The 24799-nt window shown below is 43.9% G+C and overlaps 1 protein-coding gene across 4 annotated transcripts; it reads right to left on the bottom strand.

The window, feature by feature from the left end:
- Positions 1-317: 317 nt before the first annotated feature.
- Positions 318-24365, bottom strand: LOC118115196 (transducin-like enhancer protein 1). Of its 4 annotated transcripts, none has more exons than XM_035166206.2 (20): positions 23579-24365; positions 23126-23226; positions 22225-22288; positions 21320-21364; positions 17103-17165; positions 16888-16962; positions 12607-12820; positions 12306-12322; positions 9457-9570; positions 8629-8682; positions 8345-8494; positions 7653-7791; positions 7215-7405; positions 5673-5743; positions 5308-5557; positions 4590-4837; positions 4061-4208; positions 3798-3948; positions 3452-3528; positions 318-2625 (listed from the first exon to the last, which is right to left on the bottom strand). In XM_035166206.2, the coding sequence occupies exons 1-20, from the start codon at positions 23600-23602 to the stop codon at positions 2518-2520; spliced, it is 2304 nt and encodes a 767-aa protein (XP_035022097.1). In that variant the 5' UTR covers positions 23603-24365; the 3' UTR covers positions 318-2517. The 4 variants fall into 4 exon arrangements, with proteins under 4 accessions (XP_035022097.1, XP_035022099.1, XP_035022098.1 ...); XM_035166208.2 differs by having other exon boundaries at positions 16921-16962; positions 23579-24364; XM_035166207.2 differs by having other exon boundaries at positions 12607-12823; positions 16921-16962; positions 23579-24364.
- Positions 24366-24799: the final 434 nt, after the last annotated feature.

The following is a 24799-nucleotide window of genomic DNA, read 5'->3' on the forward strand; positions in this document are numbered from 1 at the left end:
TATAACAGACGTAAGTTAAAAAAAAAACGAATAGTGATGTATTTGGATTTTACAAAGTAATCAGCATATTTTATTTCAAACATCCAAACAAACAAAATGAGGACAACCTCTATCCTCCTGGACACTGAGGTGTTAAGTTTCACTGACTAACTTCCCCCATAACTTTTATTTCATAACTGGAATCTAAATCATCCGTTTATGATGCTGATTCTCAAAACTTTGAGCTCCCATTACAATTATCTGTAATGGATCCAAACAATTGTGTCAGTTAGATCCTAATGTGTTCTTGTTCCAACCAGAAAGTCCAGGAAAACCACTCCAGTTACAAAAAAAACATTTATTGTCTAGACATTTCAATCATTATAGATTAGCTAGCATTAAGACCGTTTAGTATTTCTCCTGATTAGACGTTTCTTCTCCATGTAAAAGACGTACAAAAAAGTTTGTTATTCCTAAAGCATGTCCTGTAAGAAAAAAAAAAACATATATACATTTTTACAAACATTCAACAGACAGAAATAGAAAAAAAAAAAATCATGAAATAATGAAATTAAAATGGCTGAGATTGGTTCCTTCCTGAAGCTGAAATACAACTGCTCCTGTGCAACCCTCCTCGATTTAATGATCCTGACAAATTATTTAATCCTGTTTGCAAATCCCACAAACTTCTCTGTAAAGAGAAAAAAAACTTTTTACTCTTTAATACAATTTAGCCAGTTTCAATAATGCGTTCAAACAAGTGACAGTATTTGGCAAAATGCCAATTGTTCAGTGAATGTATCGCAGAGGAGTTTTTACTTCTTCATATCAGATTTCCACTAAACGAGATGAAATCACATTGAGTTGGTCCCGATTCACAAAGCATGATTAACCTTCCACACAGTAAGACATCACGTGTTTCATAGAGTGACAAAGGCAGGGTCAGGGTGAATATACAACAGTAAGACATTTTCTAAAGGGTTGTTTTTAAATCTTAAATATAGTGGAGAAATCTTCTATTTGAGATCACCATCCTATTTATCATGACCTCAACCAGTGAACTTATTGTAAAAGAGACCAGAGACAAATGAAACTGCATTCAAATGAACAGCAGGGGCATGTTTACACTGCAACAAAAAAAATCAATGTGTAAATCTGTAACAATCTCCAGCCGACCAATAATCCATACTGAGTCTCTGAAATATTGATTGATTAGTTGATGAAAGAGCTGTTCAACAACAAGGAGGAGGGGCCAAGACATTAAAACATATGAAGGCTCATGTTGCGGTTTCCTTTTTCTATTATGCAAACTCAAGCTGGGAATGAAACCTGGATCTTTCTTGCTGTGAGGCGACAGTACTAACCACCAATGATGAGTGAAAACACAAGTAGAGAATAGTTATAACCATGTGTTGAAACAGAAGAAACAATTGAGTTTTTGAGGATAAATCAAATTTCTGAAACTTTTTTCCTTCAAATTTTCACGAATTGGCTCTTTAAATAGAATCATAAAGAAAGGATGAGAAAATAAAGAGGAAAACCAGTTGGCTTTTTTTCAGAACAACATTTACAGTATTTTGTCCTGTTTTAGAAGCTTTTTGGGGTTTGGTAAATATTTATTCTCTGTTAAAAAGGATCTTAAATTATCCTGGATTGCATGAGAAGGATGTACAGTGCCTGATGTATGAAGTAGCATGATGATGATGGACAAGTCAACAAGGCCTTCCGTATGTTTAGGTTCTGTCGGGGTATTTCCTAAGTACAGTGTGTACCGAGTGTGTGGGTGGACAGTTACAGTTACAGTGCAGTTAGTGAGGTTTGGACTTAGTGTTAAGACTGAAAAAAAAAAAAAGGTACTTTTCAGACAGTGTAGGCGTTTCAGAACAGCGAGCTGACGTTTTTAAGGGCAAAGAGTCAAAGCTGAGAGACAAACAGGCTGTGAGCGATATCTGTCGAGAACAGACAAAAACATGTTCTGCATTCTCCGTCTATAAAATGTTATTCTGCTGTTGCTTCTCCTCTCTTGTCTCTCAAAGGTTATGTCCACATCCTGCTCCGTCTTTCTGCCGTTTGTTCACATATTCAACCCGCTAGAGTTTTTCTTCCGGGGTCTCCGCCCCGGTCGTCACACTGAATCAAGTGTCTTAGTATCTGATGTCCAGTACAGTATTTTCCAGAAGAGCTGGTCCCAGTCCAACCGATGCACTTCAGTCCACTCATCTCTTGGTCCCTGTATCTGATCCCAGTGCAGTCCACAGCAAAAAGCAGCAGAGGCAAGAACATCCAGACAGTTCCTCTCTTTCCATTAACATCCAGCTTCTCCAGTGAAAAGCTCCCAGCTGATTTGGAGTCATGTTTACTGGCACAACCCACGTGTGCGTGTTCTCTCCTTTCCGTGTGTCTTCGGCAGATGTAACAGAAAAAAACGGAACGTGATCATCACCGTTGTTTTCGATTTCTGGCTCCATGTGAACATTTCTAGAAACAAATCAGTGTGTGTGGGAAAAGAGCAGATGTCCTCGATTTCCTTTCACATTTTTAGTAGATGACCTCGTAAACAGTGGCCTTCTTGTCCCCTGAACCAGTGACAATGTACTTGTCGTCCACAGATATGTCACAGCTCAGCACCGAGGAGGATTCTTTAGACTGCAGAGAAACACAGAGAAAACCAGGTTTTTAGAAAATAGAATTATGTCTGCTGCTCTCATTCTAAATCAGTGATGGGTAATAAGATACAGTGGCTGTCACATTAGATCATCATGTCACAGACATGCTGATGCACCACATGAGGCAGGATGTGTTACCACACTGAAGCAATATTTCACTGCATGATCCAACAGCAGGCATGTTGAACTTTGCAACTTTAATGTGTCTTGAAAACTGTAAGTTAAATTAAAGATGCTGTTTTGGAAGAAAATTATGTAACAATGACAGTTTCCACCAAATCAGTGCATTGATGAAGTGCAGCGCTGGTGGAAAGGTGGCTTTTTGAAGCTGAATAAGAAACATCAGAGACGGCAACTTTATATATTATCTAAGGCTGAGAGTAGATTACATATCCTCCAATTATTTCCTGTTTTGTTCTTCCTGAGACAAAAAAACCCAAAATCTAATATTAAAACTGCAGAATTTAATATTGTAGATAGTGCAGCATGTGTTTGACTTCAATGGATTGTGTATTTGGCTGCTAAAGGTTGGTTACACAGACTGAAAGTGTAACATAAATTGAAATCTATAGCTTTTAGTTTCAGAACTCTTCTTTATACACATAAATAAACTGCTTACAACTTGGAAAATGCACTGTAACGACAAACCCTATTCTTTGGGATCAGCAATGGTCAGAGCGCCATAATTGGGGGGTGAACGTAAACAGTGACACGTAAATTAACGTATGTGCGATTACATCAACATATTGTTCCCCTACATCCACATTAATCGATATATTCTGAAAGTTGTGATCTGTTGTTCCAACCTGGAATATGCTGGCTCCATAGGGTGTTCTCCATGCATTCAGTAAGTTATCCTTCCCTGTGCTCACAAACCATTTACCTGTTAGAAAAACACAAACAAACAGAAAAAGCAATTTCTGGTTAAAAGATTGACAATGACATAATCAAAGAGAAATGGTTAAACAGCGAAAAACACCTTTGTAGCCTTGGCTCTACGGACCTTTCTGATAAAAGTTAAAATAACAAAAAACCACAGAGATACAGTTACATCATAGAACTTTCACAACACATTAAAGAACCAATTCTAAAGAGAAAGGTTTTATGATGGACCACAAAATGAGAAGAAGTGAGATGGAGGCAGTTTCTTACCACAGTAGGCAAACTGCAGAGACAGCACACAGCTCTCGTGTAGATGAAGCTGGTATTTGTCAGGTTTGGTGACATGAAGGACCTCGACGTTGCTGCTCTCCATTCCCACAGCGAGCCACTCTCCCGTCGGACAGTAGCCAAGAGAGAAGATCTGGGCAGGAGAGCGAGGAAAATACAAAAATTAACTCAAGCTCAAGGGGGAATTCTACTTTTAGCCCTAAGGCTTCGTTGAAGAAACACTCTTTGCCAGTACGAGTGTGCACCTGTGATGTGAAGTCGTGCTGCTGCAGCTGCCGCCCCTCTCTCAGATCCCAGGAGCGAACCGTGTTATCGAGGCCTCCGGTCCACAGCTTGGTGCCATCATTGGAGATGTCAATACAGCTGGCTCCATCTGTGTGGCCCTGGAACTGCCTGCAGGATACACGGATACATTCACGGTTAAATAAAGAGAGAAATGTTTACACAAAGACACTGGGAATCAGGTTGCCTGGGCACTTGGTATGCATCACAGACAATCAAATGTGAAGAGCGTACAGTATTTCTCATCAGCAGCGTCTCTTTGGCTCAATATTCTGCTTCTTTATGATACAACTATGATACGTAATCATAAAAGGTCAAACAAGCCTAAGCTGAGTTGAATAAATCACGTAGTTCAATATTGAGCTTAACATGTGGTTGGAGGATAATTCTAAATGTTTCAAATTTATCTTCACCAAATAGTTAATTATATTTAATCTTCTTCCAACATTCTTTCTGTCTACAATCAAATTGTACACACGAGGTCTCTCTTACCTAACAAGTGTCTGATTGTGTAAATCCCAGACTGCGATGTTGCCATCACTGCAGCAGGAGAAGCAGACCTTCGAGTCCGGGCTGATGGCCAGAGCGTAGCACGCCGGTGCTGATGACGTTAACTCTGCCTTGATCCTGGGAGTGGGTGTGGCCAGATCCCAGATGGACAAAGTGCTGGCCTCACCACCCACTATCAGCGTTCGCCCATCGGGGAGGAGGCGACAGGAGCGAATGTAGTTGTCTCGGTTCTGATGTGGTAAGCACACAAAAAAAGATTTGTAAATATAGCATTTTTCTAAATGCATAAAAAAAATTATTATAAGGTCACAAATATCTGTCTAGTCTCTTCTCTCTTTGAATTAAATGGAATAGAATTAAAATCTTAAGACACATACAGATACCACCACACTGCAAACCTTTTGGCAAATTACTAACTAAAAATATTAACACGGTGAGTTTGGGCACCCCTTACTCATATGTTAGGAATTGAGCTGGAAATATTCTGTTTTCTGGTTGTGTAAGTGGTTTAGAAAACTGAAACTGAAAAGAAGCTGAATTCTAATGATCTGTAGAAAACTCAAAATCCAACAGGAACTACTAACGGAAATGCAGGCAGTCAAAGGAGGCGATTACTATGTACTGAATACCCAAACTTTGGCACATGCCCTGATAAACATTTTTCAATATACAAGTTATTGAAATTCACCAGCCCACTTACCAGACAGTCGAGCTGTGACACAGGGCTCTTGTTCCCTGGGTGACTAATGTCCCAGACCTTGACGCAACCCTTCCCTCCTGTGTAAACGTGTCTTGTGGGATTACTGATGGTGACAGCGCACACCACCTCCCCGTGGTTCAGTGTGTTGATTTGACGGGCGTGGCGAGGGATGCCCGGGCCGACCAAAGCATCCGGGGGGAACGGCACTGGCTGCATCTGTCCATCGGCCGCCACGTGAAAAGAGTAGGCACTGATGGTAGAAAAGGAGGAGAGTTGGTTGGCCATGACGAGAGAAAAAGTAAACAAAGGTGGAAAATAGTTGTTCCACAGGACGATGTGGGAAATAGGTCCTCAAACACACTCACGGTTTGCCGCCAGGGATTCCGGTCAGACTGGGAGGGATTCCTCTCATGTGAGAATGAGGATCAAACCCAACCTGGAGGAGAGAACACAGACATGTTGTGATCGCAGTGCAAACACATGCCCATGGGCATCGACAAAAAACACACACAGGTCAATACTAACCTGTGGAACAGAGCAGAAACACTCGTGAGCACAAAGCAAACAGACACTCATGAGCACAGACACACTCACAGTCTGGATGACAAGTATAAGAGTCAGCAAACACACAGAGGTGGTGCTCACACACACACACACACACACACACACACACACACACACACACACACACACACACACACACACACACACACACACACACACACACACACACACACACACACACACACACACACACACACACAGTTGCTGAGTACACAACCTGAGTTTCTATTAAGTGTTGCCCAGACACAGCAGTGAGTCTACTAAACCTATTTAAACAGTGTAATGAACACTATACAAATACAGACAAGAGTGATGAGGTGACTCAATGCAACACCAACAGCTTACACACTAGATAAATGCTATCTCTCTTCACACACACACACACGCACACACACACAAACAAACAAACAAACACAAGAAATACAGCAATAACTATTGACAATTTCCACACTTTACAATATGAATATAGTGCTCATTCACCTCTGAATGTTTTATTTTTTTTAAACTATTATATTAGAGTGGATGTACTTATGATTTTTTTTTTCCACTGCTCAACAAATAAAACAAAAAGGTAAAATAAATGTTAAATAAGTCAAATATGACGTCTGATTAAACATAATTTACTTTATAAGAATTCCCTGTGGCAGCAATGTTGGATGGAGATCACGTGTGTTAAATCCAAGCAGGGTCATGAAAATGGAAAGAGGATAGTTTGGCTGAAAATCTGCCTGGAGCAGGTTATAGGGGTTTCGTGGCTGAGTTGTGAGCACTGTGCATACAACTGTTGCCCGGGCGCTTCAGGGAGAATGGCAGAGAGGAAGTCCCAGTTGAAATAAAAACTCATATGAAGGCAACAAGTTGAAGGTGTGACTTGAAAATTCACTCTGTTCTGTTTCACTCACATTTATCATGAAACTTCACAGAGTCTGAGAACTTTCACCAAAAAAGAGCCGGATAAAAACTGAAGAATCGGATGGATCTTATCTACACAGAGTAAAGTCTAGAATTCCTCTGAAAGGAGAATGTACTTCATATTGTAATAAGTGTGGTGAGAACTTCGGTAATGAAAACTGTTGTGCTGTATCGAATTGAATTTGGATTTATTAGTTTCACTTCAATATTTTTACCTATCAGGGTCAAAAATTCCCATATGACCTCTTCTGTGATTCAATATGATAAACAGAAAAACTTAAAAAGTGTGCTTGAAACTTTTTTTATGCATTGTATATCACTCATCTTTTATATCAATAAAAGAGAAAAATATAGTTAACTGCTTGGCTTGATTTGATATTATGATATAAAATGTCCCTTCACCTAAAAATAAATAAGCCTTTTCTACTCACCATGGGTGAACGGCCATACGCTGCCACAGCGGCCGCGGCGGCAGCGCTCATCTGAGGTGACATGTTGTGCAGCCCGGCAGCATAGGCCGCAGCCCCTGCCAGCTCCCCATTCATCCCTGCTGCATGGGGCAACATACCAAAAGCACCCGGGTATGGACCTGGTACAGCGAGGGGCGTCCGCAAACCTGCAGCTGAGGAGCAGAGGCAAGGAAAGATTAATACATAAAACTAATTATAACCAAAACAGCATCAACTTCAACATCCCTTAAGTTTTTAAGGATACAAGCAAAAAGATCTCTGATTGAAACTATGATTGAGGTTACATTTTCCTGGAGGCAGTTTAGAAAACAGAACTTAAGGCCCTCTGGCAAACTTAAGCATATTAATATAACACAACCAATCGTATCATTCAATTACAAACGTTTTTACGGGACTTACTAGGTGGATGTGGTATCTCCATGGAGGGGGGTTTGGACAGACTGGGCCTGATTCCAGGTGTGGTGCTCGGACCAGGAGTGGAGTCACCTCTGGGCGTGGGTGTGCTCGACTTTAGCCCAGGTGTGCCTGCTTTATCTCGCTGCCAAAGATAGAGAGAGAGAGAGACTTCAGACATACGCAAGAAATATCTAACTAGGGATTAAAGACTGACCTATACTGGATATTTGAGGTCAATGCCAAAACAAATTTTAGAGATTAAATAATATGATATTGATATCGGCCAGTATTCATTTTTATTATGAATATACGGTGGTTGTTGGCTCTTACTCTATTTGTAGACTGAATGAAATGAGTTCGTAGCCAAATTTGGTACAAAGCATATTCGCTTTTTGAGATTAATCTCTTTATGTATTTTCACCTCTTCTAAAATCACGCCATCTATCTACCTTTTACTGAAATTAAAACGTTTTCAAATGGGCGTATATCAGAAATCGTATATGTAGATACCAATATATCTGTACAAGGAGCACAACACAATACTGCCTCCACTGCAACAGAATAGTGATAAAAGCCAAAGTAAATCACACGTCTTACATTTTCATACATTTGTGTCCACTGGTAATACAAAAATGAGGTTGAATGTTTATCCGACTCGAAACAACTTAATGTTTTTAAATCTTATTCATCCCTACCATTGCCATCTCTTTGGACTTGAGGGAGGAGGAGCTTGCTGATGAAGCAGTAGAGGCCGGACTACAGGGGTCCTTCTTGAGAAGACGTGCTTTATCCACGCCGTTCTCTCTGGGTGAGGGGAGAGGAGTGACACGGGGGGAGGCTGGATCCTGGTGGAGGGACAAGGAGTCAGTGGAATACCAGACTAAAGTGTCACATTTTCCACAAACGTCTGTAAATTTAATTCATGCATCACACTCATCACAACCATTAACAAACAATAGAAACATTACAACATACTGACCTCATTTGAAACATCCACCACTAAGTTATCATCACTTTTGTCACCATCGCTATCCTGCAAAGACAGTAAGACCATCGGTTAGTTCATTATTTAATATTCTCACCCTTCCCTTTACTTCTATCAGTTAATAATACATTTTACTACTATACTGTACTTTGTAATATATATAATAATACATTTACACAAATGTCCTTGTCCTAATTACCTGAATGCGTTCATTGTCAAGTATAAGTACCAAGTGAAACATCACTCTCAACATTCCACGTGTAACTATAGCTAATTTCAGACATGAAATTTGGCCACGGAGTTTACCAGCAGTTTGCCTTTCACACATGCACAACACAGCGGGGGGGTATTTGCACTGATGCGTTCACAACAGCATCAAATCCTCAGCATTATTCAGGCGAGAGGTGGAGCAGCCGGGTGCGGCAGACAGAGGCAGGAAGTGACGTATTAACTCTGCTGTGGAGATCACGTGATCATGTTTACAGCCCCTCGACTCCGTTCTCCGCTCTTATTATGACAAACTCTTCTACGTGCACGGCACAGATGTTCGCCGGGAGATTTTTTTTTTTTGCGTCTGTCCCGTGTTAGAAGCGTCATCAACCCCATCCCATCCAGTGGAGGATCCCCTGCTGTGTTCACACATCAACTTCTCCTGGATTTCCATGGGCTTTAAACTAGGAGGCCAGTAACTGCGGAGCGTCTCACTCTGACATTTGTGTTCACACATGCACCTCCAGAGAAAATACAGAGGAACTGTCTGAAAGCAGCTTTAGATACAAACACTAAATATGCATGCTTCCTCACAGCAGAACAGTTTCTTACATAGTGGCTGGAGTCCTTGTCTTCCACCTTGCGTTTCTTGGTGTCGTTTGAAAAATCTGGTCCGTTGCGTCGCTTATCTGAGTTCCGGAGACTTTCTGGCAGCAGCGAGTTACTCTGCAGATGAAAGCAGCAATGAGGAGTAGAAGGAGAGAACACAGTGGAACAGGAGAGCAGGAAGAGAGATTACAGAAGAAAGATAGGTAGGGTAGAAAGAAAATAGAATAAAGAGGGAGAGGGAGTTTGAAGGACAAAGAGGAAAAGACAGAGAAAAGGGGATTTGCAGAGATGAGACAATTTTGCCATTTCCAGTTCAGGTTTGTTGTTGTTTGTGTTTATTCTCCATGAGCTCACTAGACTGTCTAATCCACCTACCACTAATTACACAAGCTATTCAGCTATGTTCAGAGCAGGTTAGAAAAACAGACTCTTACTTGCAAACAGGTTAATAGTTCACAGACTCATGAATTAAGTAGCGCTAACACTCAAACAGCAACCTCTCTTCTCACTTGACCAGAGCCAGTCACAGCCACACACAAACCAACACCTCTGAAGTTGATGATTACATTAAGTGGCACTCAAAATCTATCAGTGCTCCCTCTCTTGGCTCTGACAAGCTGCGCTGGCTGTGTGTGTGTGCGTGTGTGTGTGTGGGTGCGTGCGTGCGTGTGTGTGTACAATGTGTAATTGACTGTGAAAGCCTGTGTGTACGACCAAGTGTGTATCAGACTGTGTGTGTATATTACTTGCATAACACTCATGTGTCCCTCTGTGTCCCAAGACTACACACACACACACACACACACACACACACACACACACACACACACACACACACACACACACACACACACACACACACACACACACACACACACACACACACACACACACACACACACACACACACACAGAGAGAGAGAGAGAGCTGCCCCCTGGCCTCCTGACCAACGGATCCTATTGTTAATGGATTAAAGCTTCATGTTGAGTCCATTATAGTCTCAGCCTGTCAATGAAATGTGCATACAACATACACAAACACACATGCGCGTGCACACCATCTACCACGGGAGTGGGCTTTGAGGGGGGAAAGGGTAAATGAAGGAGGAATAGCTACGAGAGGAGGAGCTTGGGAGGAGGGTGAGAAAAAATGGGGTAAGGGAGGGGATGAGATTAGAGGACAGAGGATGAGGGGAGGGTGTGAGAGTGTGGAGGAGAAGAAAGGGCAACGAGAGATGAGAGAGGGAAAGAGAGGAGTGTGGAGGGGGGGTGAAAATCTGTATTCTGCCAATGGCCCCCTTCCTTCACGCCCTCCACTCTTCCTCCCTCTCACCCTCCCTCCCACCTCCTCTTTTACTGAAAGGTTTTAGTGAGCTGAGCACAGGAGCACTGACCCGCAAAACATAAGCAATTTCCCCCCTCCATGCCTCCCCTGCATAGTCTTTCTCTCAAACACACACACACAAGCTCAGTGTCATATGACTGCTGCTCCCTCACCCCCCACCCCTTTCCCAAGCCCTCCCCTCTCAGTGGTGCCGATATTAAACACAATGAGAGTCTTTAAGCGCGGGATCAGGGGCGGTGGGAAGAGGGTGGAGAGGGGGGTAATCTGCTCACTGAGGTGTTAAATAGGCACAACAATGCAGGCCGGGCAGGGGGAGCGTGCGTGTGCATGTCTGTGTATGTGAATATATGTGTGCATGTGTACGTGCGCATGTGTGTGCGAGTGTGCATGTGTGTGACCACGCTAAAAAGCTCATTTGGAGAAGAAAGGAAACCTAACAGTTCAGAGCAGATCTGGGGCAGGACTAAACAGGCAGGCCAAAGCTCTCCCCGAGAGATCCCTAAGCACACAAACACACACATGCACACACACTGACACTGAAAAATGCACATTTAACCATGAAAGCTATTTGAGTGTGAAACAGTGGAAGAAAACTGCTGATTAAAATAAAACACGGTGACATGAACTTCATTGATCTGGGGGGAAATCATGTCACTGTAGCAGCAAAGAATTTGAATATTTGAATTTTTTTTTTTTTTTAAATGAGTCTCCCTCTGCAAAAGTATATACCTGAAATTATGAGATATGGACAGATGTGCCCTTCTAGAAACTGTATTTTACACATAATGCTAAAGAAAATACTTCATGTTTGGCCCAAGAGGACTTTGTCTATTTTATAGCTTCATAGTGGGGATTTAAGGGGTGTTTTTTTTTATCATAATCATGGGTAGATAATTTCATAAGCACAAATCCAAATGATAACATCAAAATCCATTGGGACCAGATGAAACACATTCAGATATTTCCATTTTCAACTCATTGCCTTTATAAATATCTTTAGAAAAACTCAATTTATCAAAAATTTTGAAATGAAATGAAAATGTATTTATTTCCAGTCATATCTGTTTGCATGGCAATGGTAATGATTTACATTTCAAGCCAAATTTATAAGTTCTCAAATAGTTTTTATTTCATGTTTCTATCCACTTCAGGTTTGGGAGAATGTCAAGTTTTTCTGAAGTTTTTCAGAAGTTTCAGCAGGTTGCTTTCAGATATCGTTCAGGTTTTATAATGCTTTTCAGGGGCACCCAAGGTCTTAATGGATTAAAGGTAGTTTAAATTTGTTTTTCCATGGAATTGGAAGGGAGCTTAATGATCCTGCAGATGTCCATCAACGGAGGTGAGACGGACTAATCTCACTGGTGAGCTTAAGTAAACTGCAGCAGAGTACATCTAAGAACAAAATTAAATACCCCCAAACCAAATGATCTCTATTGAGAATATGAGCACGTAAACTGAGCAGTTTGTGAGAACAGTAAACATTGCCACAGAAACAGGGAGTACTTACAGTTCCAGGCTCTCTCTCTAATGCCGTTGGAAACACATACATGTGGTTGAGGTCACAGGGTTTGGTGTTCAGCAGAGAAGAAGACAAAAAAGAGAAAGAAGGGAAGGAGAATAAATTAGCAATGTGTAGTCTTGTGTATTTAATCATATTTATAACAAAAAAAACTAACTTTAGAGAGTGAACAAATCCAACCATTTTGGTTACCATTACTGAATAAAATTAGGCATTTCTCAGCGATACACAGTGCAAGTTGAATGACATGATAATCTATTCAAACGGGTGTGTGTGTGTGTGTGTTCACCTCTCAGGTGCTCGGGTCCTCCGGGGTGTGAATCTGGTCCGGCCAGGTGAGGCTTTTTATCACTGTCTTTTCCAGCCAGATGAGGAGGAAGACCACCAAGTGCCCCTGACAGAGCCAGGAGGCCAGCCGAGCCACCCAGCTGAGAGGGGTGGAGGCCGGCAGGGTGAGGGGTCATGGGCACAGGGGCGCCACCATGGTTATGGGATAGATGCTGCTGCTTTGACAAAGAGAGAAGAAGAACAGAAAGAGGTGGTTAGTTAAGAATAAGGATTCAATGACATTGAGGGATGCTGTTATACACAGCTCAGCCTTTTTCAGGAGCTTTTAGTCTAAAGCTGGAAATGTACAGCAAACACAACATAAATGGGTAAATTCTCACTGAAACGGGGCACAGCACTTTTACAGGCTGACCAGTAAGGACCAGTTTATATTCACAAACAGGTTAGCTTTGGAACACGAATAGAAATGTGCAGCCAACCTAATTCATCATTGTCATCAAACTACTTAATGTAGTGGGGTTGGTTAGTTGGGTGGTGAAATGAATCGCTTTTCGATGCATCGATGCAGAGACAGAACATAATCGAGTCAGAGTCTCCTCCCTCCGCTCTCCCACCGACCTGCGCTCACTTTACACTTTAACAATAAATGCCGACACTAATCAGAAGTTATTGGGACCTGAACAGTACTGACGTTTACTTTGTGTTTGTTGATTCGCTTTAGAGTTTATGAGGCACGTATTTAACCGTGCGTAATTCTACGGAATTGCCAAGCCAAGCTTTAAGAAATCCCATGTGCCCTATGGATAGGGTATTGTCATGCTGGATGAGACCCCTCCCATTAGGATAGAAATGTTTCATTACAGGATTAAGGTGATCACTCAGAACGAGACACTTGTCCACAATATGGTGAAGAATTGCTTGTCTAACCATATCAGCTTTTCCACATCTCTATAGACCAGTGTCTGTGGTTTTTGCACCACTCAGCTCTCAAATGCGTATTCATATTAGTAATGGAGAGGGGGGTTTATGCACTATAACACCCCTCTCTATGTGATTGTCAATAGACTGTTGTTGCTGACAAAGGCTGATCACGCCCTACATCAACATCCTCGGTCACCTGAGGAAGAGTTGACCTTCTGTCTCTCCGTAGACATTGCACTAATGCATGAGCATCACGGTCATTAAATCTGTGCTGTTCACCGCAGTTTCCAACCCTCCAGCCGCCTGAAATGTGCAAAGCAATGACACCTGACTCCCAAAACCCAAGTGGCAGAGAATGGACCCGAGTGATCAATAGGTAAAAAACAAATCAATAGCACTCTGTAACCCAATCAAAAGAGACTTCTGGCCCCATTGAAGTCTTCAACAGATGGGACCGTTTCTTCAGTGTCTGAGTTTACACCACCTCAACAAGCTGCTGCAGTCTACAAGGCAGTGAACACATCCTCTCCCCCCTACACGCTGCCTCACACACACCCTCCTCCCTCTGAGGTCAAACACTGAACAATACTGACAGCTGGGATCACAGCCCAGAGCTCCGAGGATGTGGTGGGAGAAGAAAAGAAGGAATGACAGAGGAGTGGGGGGAGAGAGCCGAGAGCCCCAGCTGCTGCCTGCACTGTCAGGTCTTGTGAGAGAGTGAGGCGGTTTAAGGAGAGAAGGGGAGGAGAGAAGGAGAGAAGAGGGTGAGGGAGGGAGAGGGAGAGAGAGTTTGGCTGGCAGCCCTGCTCTCTCTTTCACACCAAATCAGGCGCTCGTCTGAGCGTGAAATGCCTTTGTGTTCCAAAACATCATTATTGCCTCCTCAGACAGTAGCCGCGGGAATCCAAGCTCACTGATTCGCCGTGGGGAGGGGAGGAGGAAGGAGGGAGAGGAGAGGAGAAGGAGGGGCACAGGAGGCGACTCGGCGGGGGTGGAAGGAGTGCTGAAGGTCAAACCGACTTTTATCTCACCTAATTGACTAACCCACTCCCCCTCTTCTCAGCCCCCGCCTTCTCTTTTCCTCTCTATCCATCCTTCGCTCTGAGTCCTGCCCCAATGAATGAAAGCAACACAACAAAATAGTCTTTTGGCGTCAGCCCCCATGACTGCCTGCGCACGCACACACACACACACAATTTCCCGAAATGGCTTGTCTGCCAAACAATCAAACATAAACACACCCACATGTCACACTTGATCACACAAACACGCACACATAGTCTGGATAAACAAGGAAGACATGCACCCTCACTCAACCATCCTAAACCTGACTGTTGTTTTTTGGGAAAAACACAAATGAATGCTCTGCTACACACAGACGCAGGCACACACACACCCAAACGGAAACACAAACAGGACCCCTGATGGGAGTAAATGGAGGGGAAGCATTGGTGGAGGCAAGGAGAGTCTGGTTTGTCATGGGATGTTAGTGTGAGATGGGGGGGGGGGGGCTGTGTGTGTGTGTGTGTGTGTGTGTGTGTGTGTGTGTGTGTGTGTGTGTGTGTGTGTGTGTGTGTGTGTGTGTGTGTGTGGTGGTAAGGGCAACATGCTTCATTACACTCATTTAACTCACAAACGTGGTGAATGACAGGCTGGCGTGGGAGACGGGAGGAGAGGGGAAGAGGGTAGTGTAAGGGCAACGCCATGACCCCCCCTTTACAAACACTGAAATCCTGCAATTAAGACTCAAACAGCAACTGCCAAATCCGCCCCCATCCCACACGAAGTCCCCTTAAGTCTACACCAACTAACAAGCCCTCCTCAAATCTAACCACACTATCCTCCAGTGCCGCTCTTTGCAAGGCTTAGGCTCAGAAGAACGACCCCCCCCCCGAAAGCATCACATTTCTCTTAAACTCTACCCCCCAGCCTCCTCTATGGCAACTTTAAAGCCAAGTATTCTCAACCACCCTCCAACATCCAAAATGTCACCACCAAAAGCTCAAGTGCTTTTGTTTTTCGAACTTCTTTTCACTCTTACGGTGCCAATCACTTGTCAGCTCAAGTCTGAATAACTGGTCACGCCCCATCCTTCATCGCACGCTGACGACTTCTTTTCAATAAACACCTCTCATCACACTCCTCTCGCTGAATCCTCTGCTTTGTTCTCTGCTCAGTCACCGTGACACGGATCATTTCTATCAATCAATCAATCAATCAATCAATCAATCAATCAAAAAACATTTTGATTTCAAGACCGTTGGTCCATAAAGGGCACTATATTTCAAATGATATGCCTCAGTTTAAACTTATTTGTACTACTGCAAAGTTTTAGGAATGATTCTGACGTTATCAAGTGAAATCTGAATATTTGCTTGAAAAATTACTTTGACTTACTTCTTATGTCTCCATTACTTGGGATGGTTTTTGATACCCGGTCTTAAATGGCCCCCTGAGTTAAATAGTTCAAGACCATTGAATCAATTCACTCCAATGTTGGAGCTTTTAGGATAATAAATTCCCTCTATATTATTGCTACTTAAACGTTAGAAGAGGAGATACTACAGTCTGCGAGGAGTGGATGAAACTGTTTCACACTCTGCAGCACATACACACTTCACTAGAGTCGATGTTGACAATGCTCATTGCCACAAGTACCTCTTATGTCTGCAAGGGAGGAAATGAGAAATCTGTTGAAATACCTGGTAACAGCGTTTTACATGCAGGCAGAGAAATTAAAATTTTTCAATTGCCTAGCTTGTAGCTCATCTGTTGTTGCCCCAGGTATGTTATCTATGCTAGCAACCTGGAGTCCACACACAATTATAAATGATACAAACAGGGGTAAAGGATTACAAGTCACCATTAGCTGGCTGATTGTTATGCGTCCCTTCATAAATCTAAAAGGGAAGTGGAATTAGCATCATCTGAACTGCCGTTAACAAAACTCAATTTCTAATTCAAATAAATTCCAATAAAACTAGATGTACAGACTATCATGGCTGCACACAGACAATAGTTGGGCCACAATTATCTGAACAAACACGACCAAGCCAGAGAGGAAAATAAACAATCAGAACCCGACATTCTGTTTTATATGTCCGAACCTGACTCAGGCCCGACCCTTTTCTTAATTACTGGCATGTACAGCAAAAAAAAATCAAATAGATAACCCAGGCAACGTGACAGAAACCTAAGTGAAACCTTTGTGCGACCCAAGCCCGTTGACTGCCTCTTTTATGTCATAAATGAAGGAAATATATTTCATACCAAATAAAAAGACATACAGAGACAGTCAATATAAGTGAAGATGAAATAGAGGTATACACACTGTAGGTGGAAGACCTGGCAGTCCACGTACCCCGATGACAGCATTGAGCTCTGCCATAGTCACCTGTTTTGCTCGCTCTACAGCCTGGACGACCTGCTGCTGATGCTGCAAAACAAAGACACACACACACAAACAAAAAACATGAATGAAAAGTACGAAGAGTAAGAGGCCTTATTATCAGTGAAGCTAGCAGCGAGTGTGTTTGCATGGAGAACAGTCTGTAGCTCAAAGTCACACGTACTTACCTCCTGTGAGAGGAAGGGAATGACTTGTGCACAGATGGTGTTTAGTCTCTTGGCAATCTCAGTCTGGTGAAGGAACAGACACACAGAGACAGAAAGCGACTTAATTTTTAATAACATAATTACATTCATTTAGAAAAGACAGCTGTGCAGTAACACCAATAAAGTCATACAAGCAGACAGACACACACACACACACACACACACACACACACACACACACACACACACACACACACACACACACACACACACACACACACACACACACACACACACACACACACACACACACACGAAACTGCTATCTCCACAGCAAACACACAAACCTACCAGTGTACGATATAACGACACACATCCACTTCTCTTTACACAGCGGTGTGTACCTCTTTCAGCATCACTAACAGACACACACGGTACGACAAGATTTTCCTTTCTCATCATCGGTGTGAGCTCAAGTTTCTCTATTGCCTGTTGTATTTCTTTTTGCTCTCTCTGGGCTCTTGTCCCTCTTCCCATCAGCACTTCAGCATAATCTCATCAGCTACTAACTTCATTTAGTCTCACCCAGTATCCATGCCAACACATCCGCCTGCCCCCCAAACCCCCGGAGGTGGCTACAATTGGCTGAAACCAGATACCCCCACAGTGGCATTAAATCAGATAAGGGACCTCATATTACATAGCATCCAATCAAATTGATACAAAGGGGGCCAGGGTGAAGAGGGAACTGGAGGAGCCATGAAACGTAGTAATGGCTCATCAGATGCACACATTACCCATAAATAGATACACCCAGAATCGTCAAAGACATATATACTGTTCTTAAGTGAAAAACTAGAAAAAGATGACTTACATTATTATGGGATGAAAACTGATGACACTTGGGCTTATGGAAACGTTTTAACTAAGTAAACAAGGTCAAAACACAGTCACAGAGCCATTAAGACATGTGCTGTGTCTCAACACAAAGCAACACTCTGTGGGGATTTAACTGACCAAATTATTACATCACCTGCTGCAGAAATAACTGCATACAATTCGTCCCGTTTTACAATAATAAGATAAAGTACTTTTTCGTCATTGCACAAGACATACTTTGCTACAGCACAGTTGTGCTTTGAGCTAAATATTAGCAGACCTTAAACTTTTGCTACTTAACACTGAAGTCTATGATGGGAATGTGGGTATTTGATGACGACGCCAGATGAGAAGTCCAGGGATCAATGTGTGTCTGCCCCATATTTCATAACAATCCATACAATAATTGTCAAGATATGCCACCAAAAACTACAAATGTCAACCTCATTGAAGGAAAGGTCAGGGGGACAGGTCCTCTGGAGACCATGAATGTCAGACCAAATTTGACTTCAGTCCGTCCAGTAGTTACTATGCTGTTTCAGTCTGGACCAAAGGAAGCGACATTGTCATCCCGAAAGCCAACTAAACTTAATTATAACCCTAACATAAAAATCAAGTCTTAATCCTCCAGCTATAAAGTTGTGAGGACCAAGACGTCCCTGGATGGACGATGGATTGGATCCTAAATTGGTCCTCACAACCATAGAATGGCACACGCACTCAATCAACTGACCCTGCTACAGCTCAGCCAATTATGTACTTGGATACCTGGATAAGTTAAATTAAGTACTAGTCGACTCAAAAGGAGCCCTGAACTAAATAAGTAACTGCTTCACTTATAAAATAACTGAGACTAAAAAAAGAAAATACATGGAAGGACACAAATTATTCACATGACACAACTCAGAAGAATTAAAAAAAGGTGGTTAAGTAAATATGCTATGTAAATGTGAGTAAAGATAGAAGTAACAAACAGATGTAAGTAAAGATGGGATAGCTTCACGCTGAACAAACTAAACACTATAAATAATTGACTCTACAAGAATCAAAGAGAATATGGAATCAAAGGGTTATAAGCCTTCAGAGCGGTTTGTGTGTGTGTGTGTGTGTGTGTGTGTGTGTGAGTGTGAGACTCTACAAGACATGCAATACAACGTGTCAAATAAAGATTTGATCATACTTATTTACACATGTGGATACACTGGGACTATAACAGCTGCATAATGTAAAGCACTATCTATAGACCAGTGTACATCTGTTTTACAGTGCTTTACCATTTCTCTGATGTTTTATTTAACCGCTTTGACTTCTGTGCAGTGTTTATGTGATATGTAATGCCAGTATTTTCAGCCAGTACTATTTCCACACATGTGCTCCTGATGTACCCGTTACTTCACCCTTTGTACAATACATCACCTCATTTTCAGCCCTATAAAAACCTGCAGCCTGACCAGTTCACAAGGTGCTGACTTCTGCAAACTGTAACTCAATCTTAGAACAGGACGCGCAACTTAAACCATGCCTAGAAAGCTCAAAATACAGGTCTATTTCAGGCAGACTATACCAGCACTTCCATTCTCAGAAGCCTGATTTGTAAGCCTACAATTAGCCTTGTATAAAGGCTAACTGATTAGGCCGTCTGAGAATAGTCTGACTTACTACTATCAGGTCAGCTGAGCTAATCTTACTAAGCTGACTGACAAAACTAACAAGGATCAAACAAATGAGGCTGCAGTCCCCAAGAGAGGCACTTTTACAGATAGTGGACAAGGACACTTGGAGGAGGTAAAATAAAGATAAAAGCAAACTGTATCTCAGTTCTGAGAGCAACGTTGGACAATTTCTATCAAACACAATCTAGTTGATATATAATTCAGAGCAGGTAAACAAAAGTTGAGGATACAGAGAGAGGATGCATGTATGCCGACACAAAGTGCTAACAGAAAACAGGCTTCCCATTCCACATATAATTGGAGTATTACTGTCACACTACAAGCACACACACACAGCCATACTTCCAGCAGCAGGAGGTAGGTTGTTAGTCTGTATCCCCTGTACCCCCCGCACACAGAAGCTTGTTGCTCTGACAACTGCAGCCCCAAGCTAATGACCTCCCCTGGAGCTTTAGTGCATAAGTGTTTGTGTGTGTGTGTGTGTGGACAATGGGAAAAAGATGCAGCTCCCTCATAATGAAAGAACAGTAGCTCGGCACGGACATAAAATGAAAGAAGAGCCAAGAAGAGAAAAAAGACACAAGGGAGTGGGGGGTGTAGCTCAAGAAAGAAGAGATCCCATGATTGTAAATGGAGAGTGAGAAAGGCGGAAAGAAAGGGTGAGAACTTGGGGTATAAAAGGGGGAAAAATAACAAGTGGAGAAGGAGAGGACTAGAAAAAAACCGTAGGGAAGGGAGTGTGAAAGAGTCGGAGGCTCATCCCCGCTCTTCAGTGAAGCGGCCGGGCCAATCCACCTCCAATTTCCTCTGGTCTGACTGGTCGATAGCTGTGGTAATTACTGGTAAACGCTCTGAGCCCTGCACCACTCCTGTGGGGAATGCGTGTGTGTGCATTGGAGTGTGTGCGAGTTTTTCCTCCTTATCCATACATACAGTACTTAAACATGTGAGTATATTTGCCTTTAAACATGTGCTTATGCAGAAGCATGTTTGACTCTGTGTGTACATTACTATGTGTACTGTATGTGTGAAATGTTCCCATGTCCTTAAGCTTTGGCAAACATTTCTTCATTTCTTCTGATTCTTTGCTTTGCGCTCGCGTGTGCGTGTGTGTGTGTTGGAATTACAACAAAGTGTCCTTATCGCCCTGTGTTTTGTGTTTCCACACTTGTGCGTCTGGCCGGCTTAAGTGTGCGTTGTTGCGTTTTGCCTCTGAAAGGGGGAAGCTCCATGGCTTCTCCTCCGCCTGCTTCACCGTGATCGATTCCTCTGCCCTCCCCAGCCCTGCCCCTCTAATGTAATAAAGCAGGTCGCTCTCCTAGACAGCACCAATCAATCTACAGAGCCATTCATCCTGCCTCTGGGCTCAGCCGGCCGGCCCTAACTGGAGAAACGGAGACAGAGCCCCATCGATCACACACACACACACACACACACACACACACACACACACACACACACACACACACACACACACACACACACACACACACACACACACACACACACACACACACACACACACACACACACACACACACAGGTGCATTTGTGCACACACAAGAACAAATCAACACGCGCACACACCAAATACATCAAAAACCTTGCCATGAGAGAGAGAGATGGAAAGAGAGAGGAGGAAAGACAAACAGGAAGATGCAGAGAGTGGACGAGAGGCAAACATACCTGTTTGTGCATTTCGATGTTGAGGCCATAGGACATCTCATAGTACTAAGAGGGCAGAGGGGAGTAAGAGGGTTAGATCATTAAAGGATTTTGAAATAAAAACAACAACGAGAATATGTGTGATCTTATAAACGAGGGTGTTTTACTGGCAAAACCAGTAATCGAATCAAACTACTTTGAATGGACACAGCATCCAAATCAAAAGGTTTTACACCTGTATCACCATTGAGGTAAAGAAGATGCATGTGTCTGCACGACATTCTCTTCTAAAGACACACTAATCTTCCTGGACCTCACTTTGTTCCAGTGAAAATAGCTTGACACTCGCTAAAGTAGGCACCACAACTTTTCTTTTGATTACGTGCATCTAATCATTGTGTTATTATATCTCCTGTGGCTCATTATGTGACAAATTAAATTTAAATTGTCAATCTCTTTTGACAATTTGATAAACGCAGAACCTCTGACATCCCTGGCTAGCGCTGCGCAAATCTGTCATATCCTAAACACAACCGTTAACCGGTGTTGTACTTGCCATGTGAACTATTTCTCCTGGTGTCTGTAACATCATTTAATTGTTTAGTTGACTAATCGTGCACAAGCCTCCCACCGACGCACAGTTGAAACAAAGTCTAATCTCACACTTTAATCATCTTCATTAGCCTGTCTGAGTAATGAAGCTGCACAGAGAGCAGGCGTTACTGTCGGCTTGTTGTGCGGTTTGTTTTTTCCCCTCCCTCTTTCACCCAGGTAATGCAGCATTTGAAGAAGTTTGAGAAGATTGACATTCTCCAGGCCTATGGAGCCTTTGAGCACGCTGTGTTTTCCTCACGGACAATTCAGGGCAAGCTGCGGTGCTGTGAGTTATGTTGTGGTGCAAATTAATTGAATGTAGGGTTTCTCACCATGACATAATGTCTCTGCATCTCCGTCTTCTCACTAGCCAGCTTCTCACACTCCAGCTTGAGACTGAAAAACATGATTCGCCATTAACTTTAAGAGAAACCTCTCATGTAAAGCAAATATAGTCTAGTACAACCCGAACCAACACCTCAATTGCGGATTTACATCACAAATGTTATGGCAGACGGGTCTTCTCCTCTGATCCCTCTTGGTTTTCACTGACTGATTAAAGCAACAACAATGGCAAACACTAACCGAAACAGTTTGGCACACAGAGCGTCTCTTCGAGAGATTAAAAGTTAAGCGCAGAAGACTACTCATCCAGTTTATATATGACAAACATGTTGACTGTACGATGTTGGGTTTAACCCTGCTGTCTGCACGTGTGAATCAAGATGTGAATTAGAAATTGCTTGTCGGTCGGCAGCTTACACCTGTTGTGGTCCACCCTGCCTGAAAACACAAATGAGTAAAAACACATACACACAGAGCAGAGGAAAAAACAACAACCGCGCACACACATTCAAGTCTCTTTTCCCAACACACAACCACACATGCGCGCACACACACACACACAGGGGGGAAATAAGGAGTGATTTATGAAAGCCTGAGCCCACACGCCACCCTCTGGCTCCCACCCATCACTGAGACTTAGACCTACCGCAGCGCAGAGCACTAACACTGACGCATGTGTGCACACTTTGGTGTGTATATGAACCTAATCCAGGTTTATGGGTTAGCATGAGGACAGAGTTGGGGTTTTGTTCATTATGTTTAGGGGATGGCTGTGGTTAGGGTGAGGTTTGGTGTTAGAGGGCAGATGACAATGAGGAAAAACTGGCCACAGTGGCGCCCCATAAACACAGGAGCCCTGCCATGTGAATGTGTGTTTGTTTTATCCACCTGTGGTACTGTGCCTGAAGAAACTGGAACTCCTCCTTGATGCGGTCCAGTGACTCTGGGATGGTGAACTTGAAGGGCTGGCCTGGAGCCTGGTGGGGCGTCTGACACACACACACACACAAACACAGGAGAGATTATTAACATCACAGTGCCTCATTATGTGGCCTGCAACATGCATTTCATCCTCTTCAGCCTGGCATGTAAATGTCATATTTGAATTATGGGAAGCTGTTAAAACAAACAATAGCATTAATCTCACTCTGCTGATCTGTGCAGGTGCAAGAGACCAACTACCCAGAAGAAGAGGGCGCTCGGTGTGAACGTGTACTTTAAAAGCCTGGAGGCTGTTCGAACTAAAACAACAGGGAGCCGGGGTGAAAGACAAAAGAGCCAGTGTTATCTCCCGGGCTGCGGACAGACAGGTAACTACTGCTGGAGCAGGAAGAGCCTTACCGGGTGCCGCCCCTGGGGAAACATCGTTATCTCCGGGAGGATACAACCGCTTCCTTCTTAGCACCACCACGCTGCTGGGGGAATCAAACAGGGTCCGGGGGATGTGTGTGTGTGTGTGTGTGTGTGTGGGGGAGAGGGGGTGGGGGTAACTCCCGATCACGGACAAGGATCCATCCGCCGTAGTTGGGAGCAAGTGTAGTTGATTTCAAATAAAAGCGAGCTCCCCCTCCTCCGGCTCCGGAGCGTTTAATGTGAATCCGCGCTCCTCGCTCCCGGTCCGTCCTCCGCTCCACCGGCCGCAAATCAGCCGGAAAAACACTGGAAACGGCTCATTAGCCGGAGGCAGCTAAAAGAAGCTCAGCCGCGTCCAACGAGCGTCTCCCCCCCCCGCTTCAGCGACACGGGCCAGGTGAGGAGAGAAGCCCGCAGCCACCCCCGGGGCTTCGAGTCGGTGTATTCCGAAGTAGAAAGAAACGAGGCGGGTGGTGGTGGTGGTGATGGGGGAGTTCACGCCGCCGGGCCGTCAGCACACAGCCGTAGACTGGCCGCCTCTCCGCCGGAGCATCAGCAACATCCACGCGGGGTTAACGGCGAAGTGGAGAGTTCCCACTTGACTCGCTGGCGGGCGGAAGCGTCAACAACAACACTACGCGGCTTCACGTCCCCGGTGCGTGGAGGCGAAGCGGCGTCCGCGAGGCGTCAGGCGGGAGAGAAGCGGGATAAAAGCCGGAGTTTGATCACAACAACAACAACAAGCAGCAGCGGCCGATCGGCGTCTTCCTCCTCAATGGAAACTTTCTCACGCGGTTTCACGCTCCCCTGCCAACCGGGGCTGCGGGGCCCGCCCACAGAGCGGCCGGCCGGCCTATCGGAGCCGCGGCTCCACGTGGGGGGACAGGATGCGGAGCGTCGAGCGGACCAATGGGCACTCAGAGCCACGCCCCCCGCAGTCCGTTGACCCGCTTGAGCTACGCGGGTTCTGGCCAATCGGCGCGCGGCTGAGGGAGCCTGCCACTCAGGAGGCGCGCGGGGCGGGGTGAGGGAAGGGGGTGGAGGCGAGTCTCAGCTGTCAGTCAAAGTAACGTGGGTTCGGCTGGGGTGGAGGACACACACACACACACACACGCACACACACACACACACAAACACACACCCACAGAGGAACACACACAGAAATACACGCGCACACAAAGAGGAACACGAACACGCGCACTGAGCACC

The sequence above is a fragment of the Hippoglossus stenolepis genome, chromosome 9, assembly GCF_022539355.2.
Source record: "Hippoglossus stenolepis isolate QCI-W04-F060 chromosome 9, HSTE1.2, whole genome shotgun sequence".
Lineage (NCBI taxonomy): Eukaryota > Metazoa > Chordata > Actinopteri > Pleuronectiformes > Pleuronectidae > Hippoglossus > Hippoglossus stenolepis.

Bases quoted from the DNA above. Each gene is read 5' to 3' on its own strand.
- LOC118115196 (XM_035166205.2), bottom strand. From the start codon at position 23,602: ATGTTTCCCCAGGGGCGGCACCCG. The intron at 8,683-9,456 runs GTAAGAAACTGT...CTGTCTTTGCAG, and splicing joins ACAAGGACTCCAGCCACTAT to GATAGCGATGGTGACAAAAG. The intron at 5,558-5,672 runs GTGAGTGTGTTT...TTCTACCATCAG, and splicing joins GGAATCCCTGGCGGCAAACC to TGCCTACTCTTTTCACGTGG.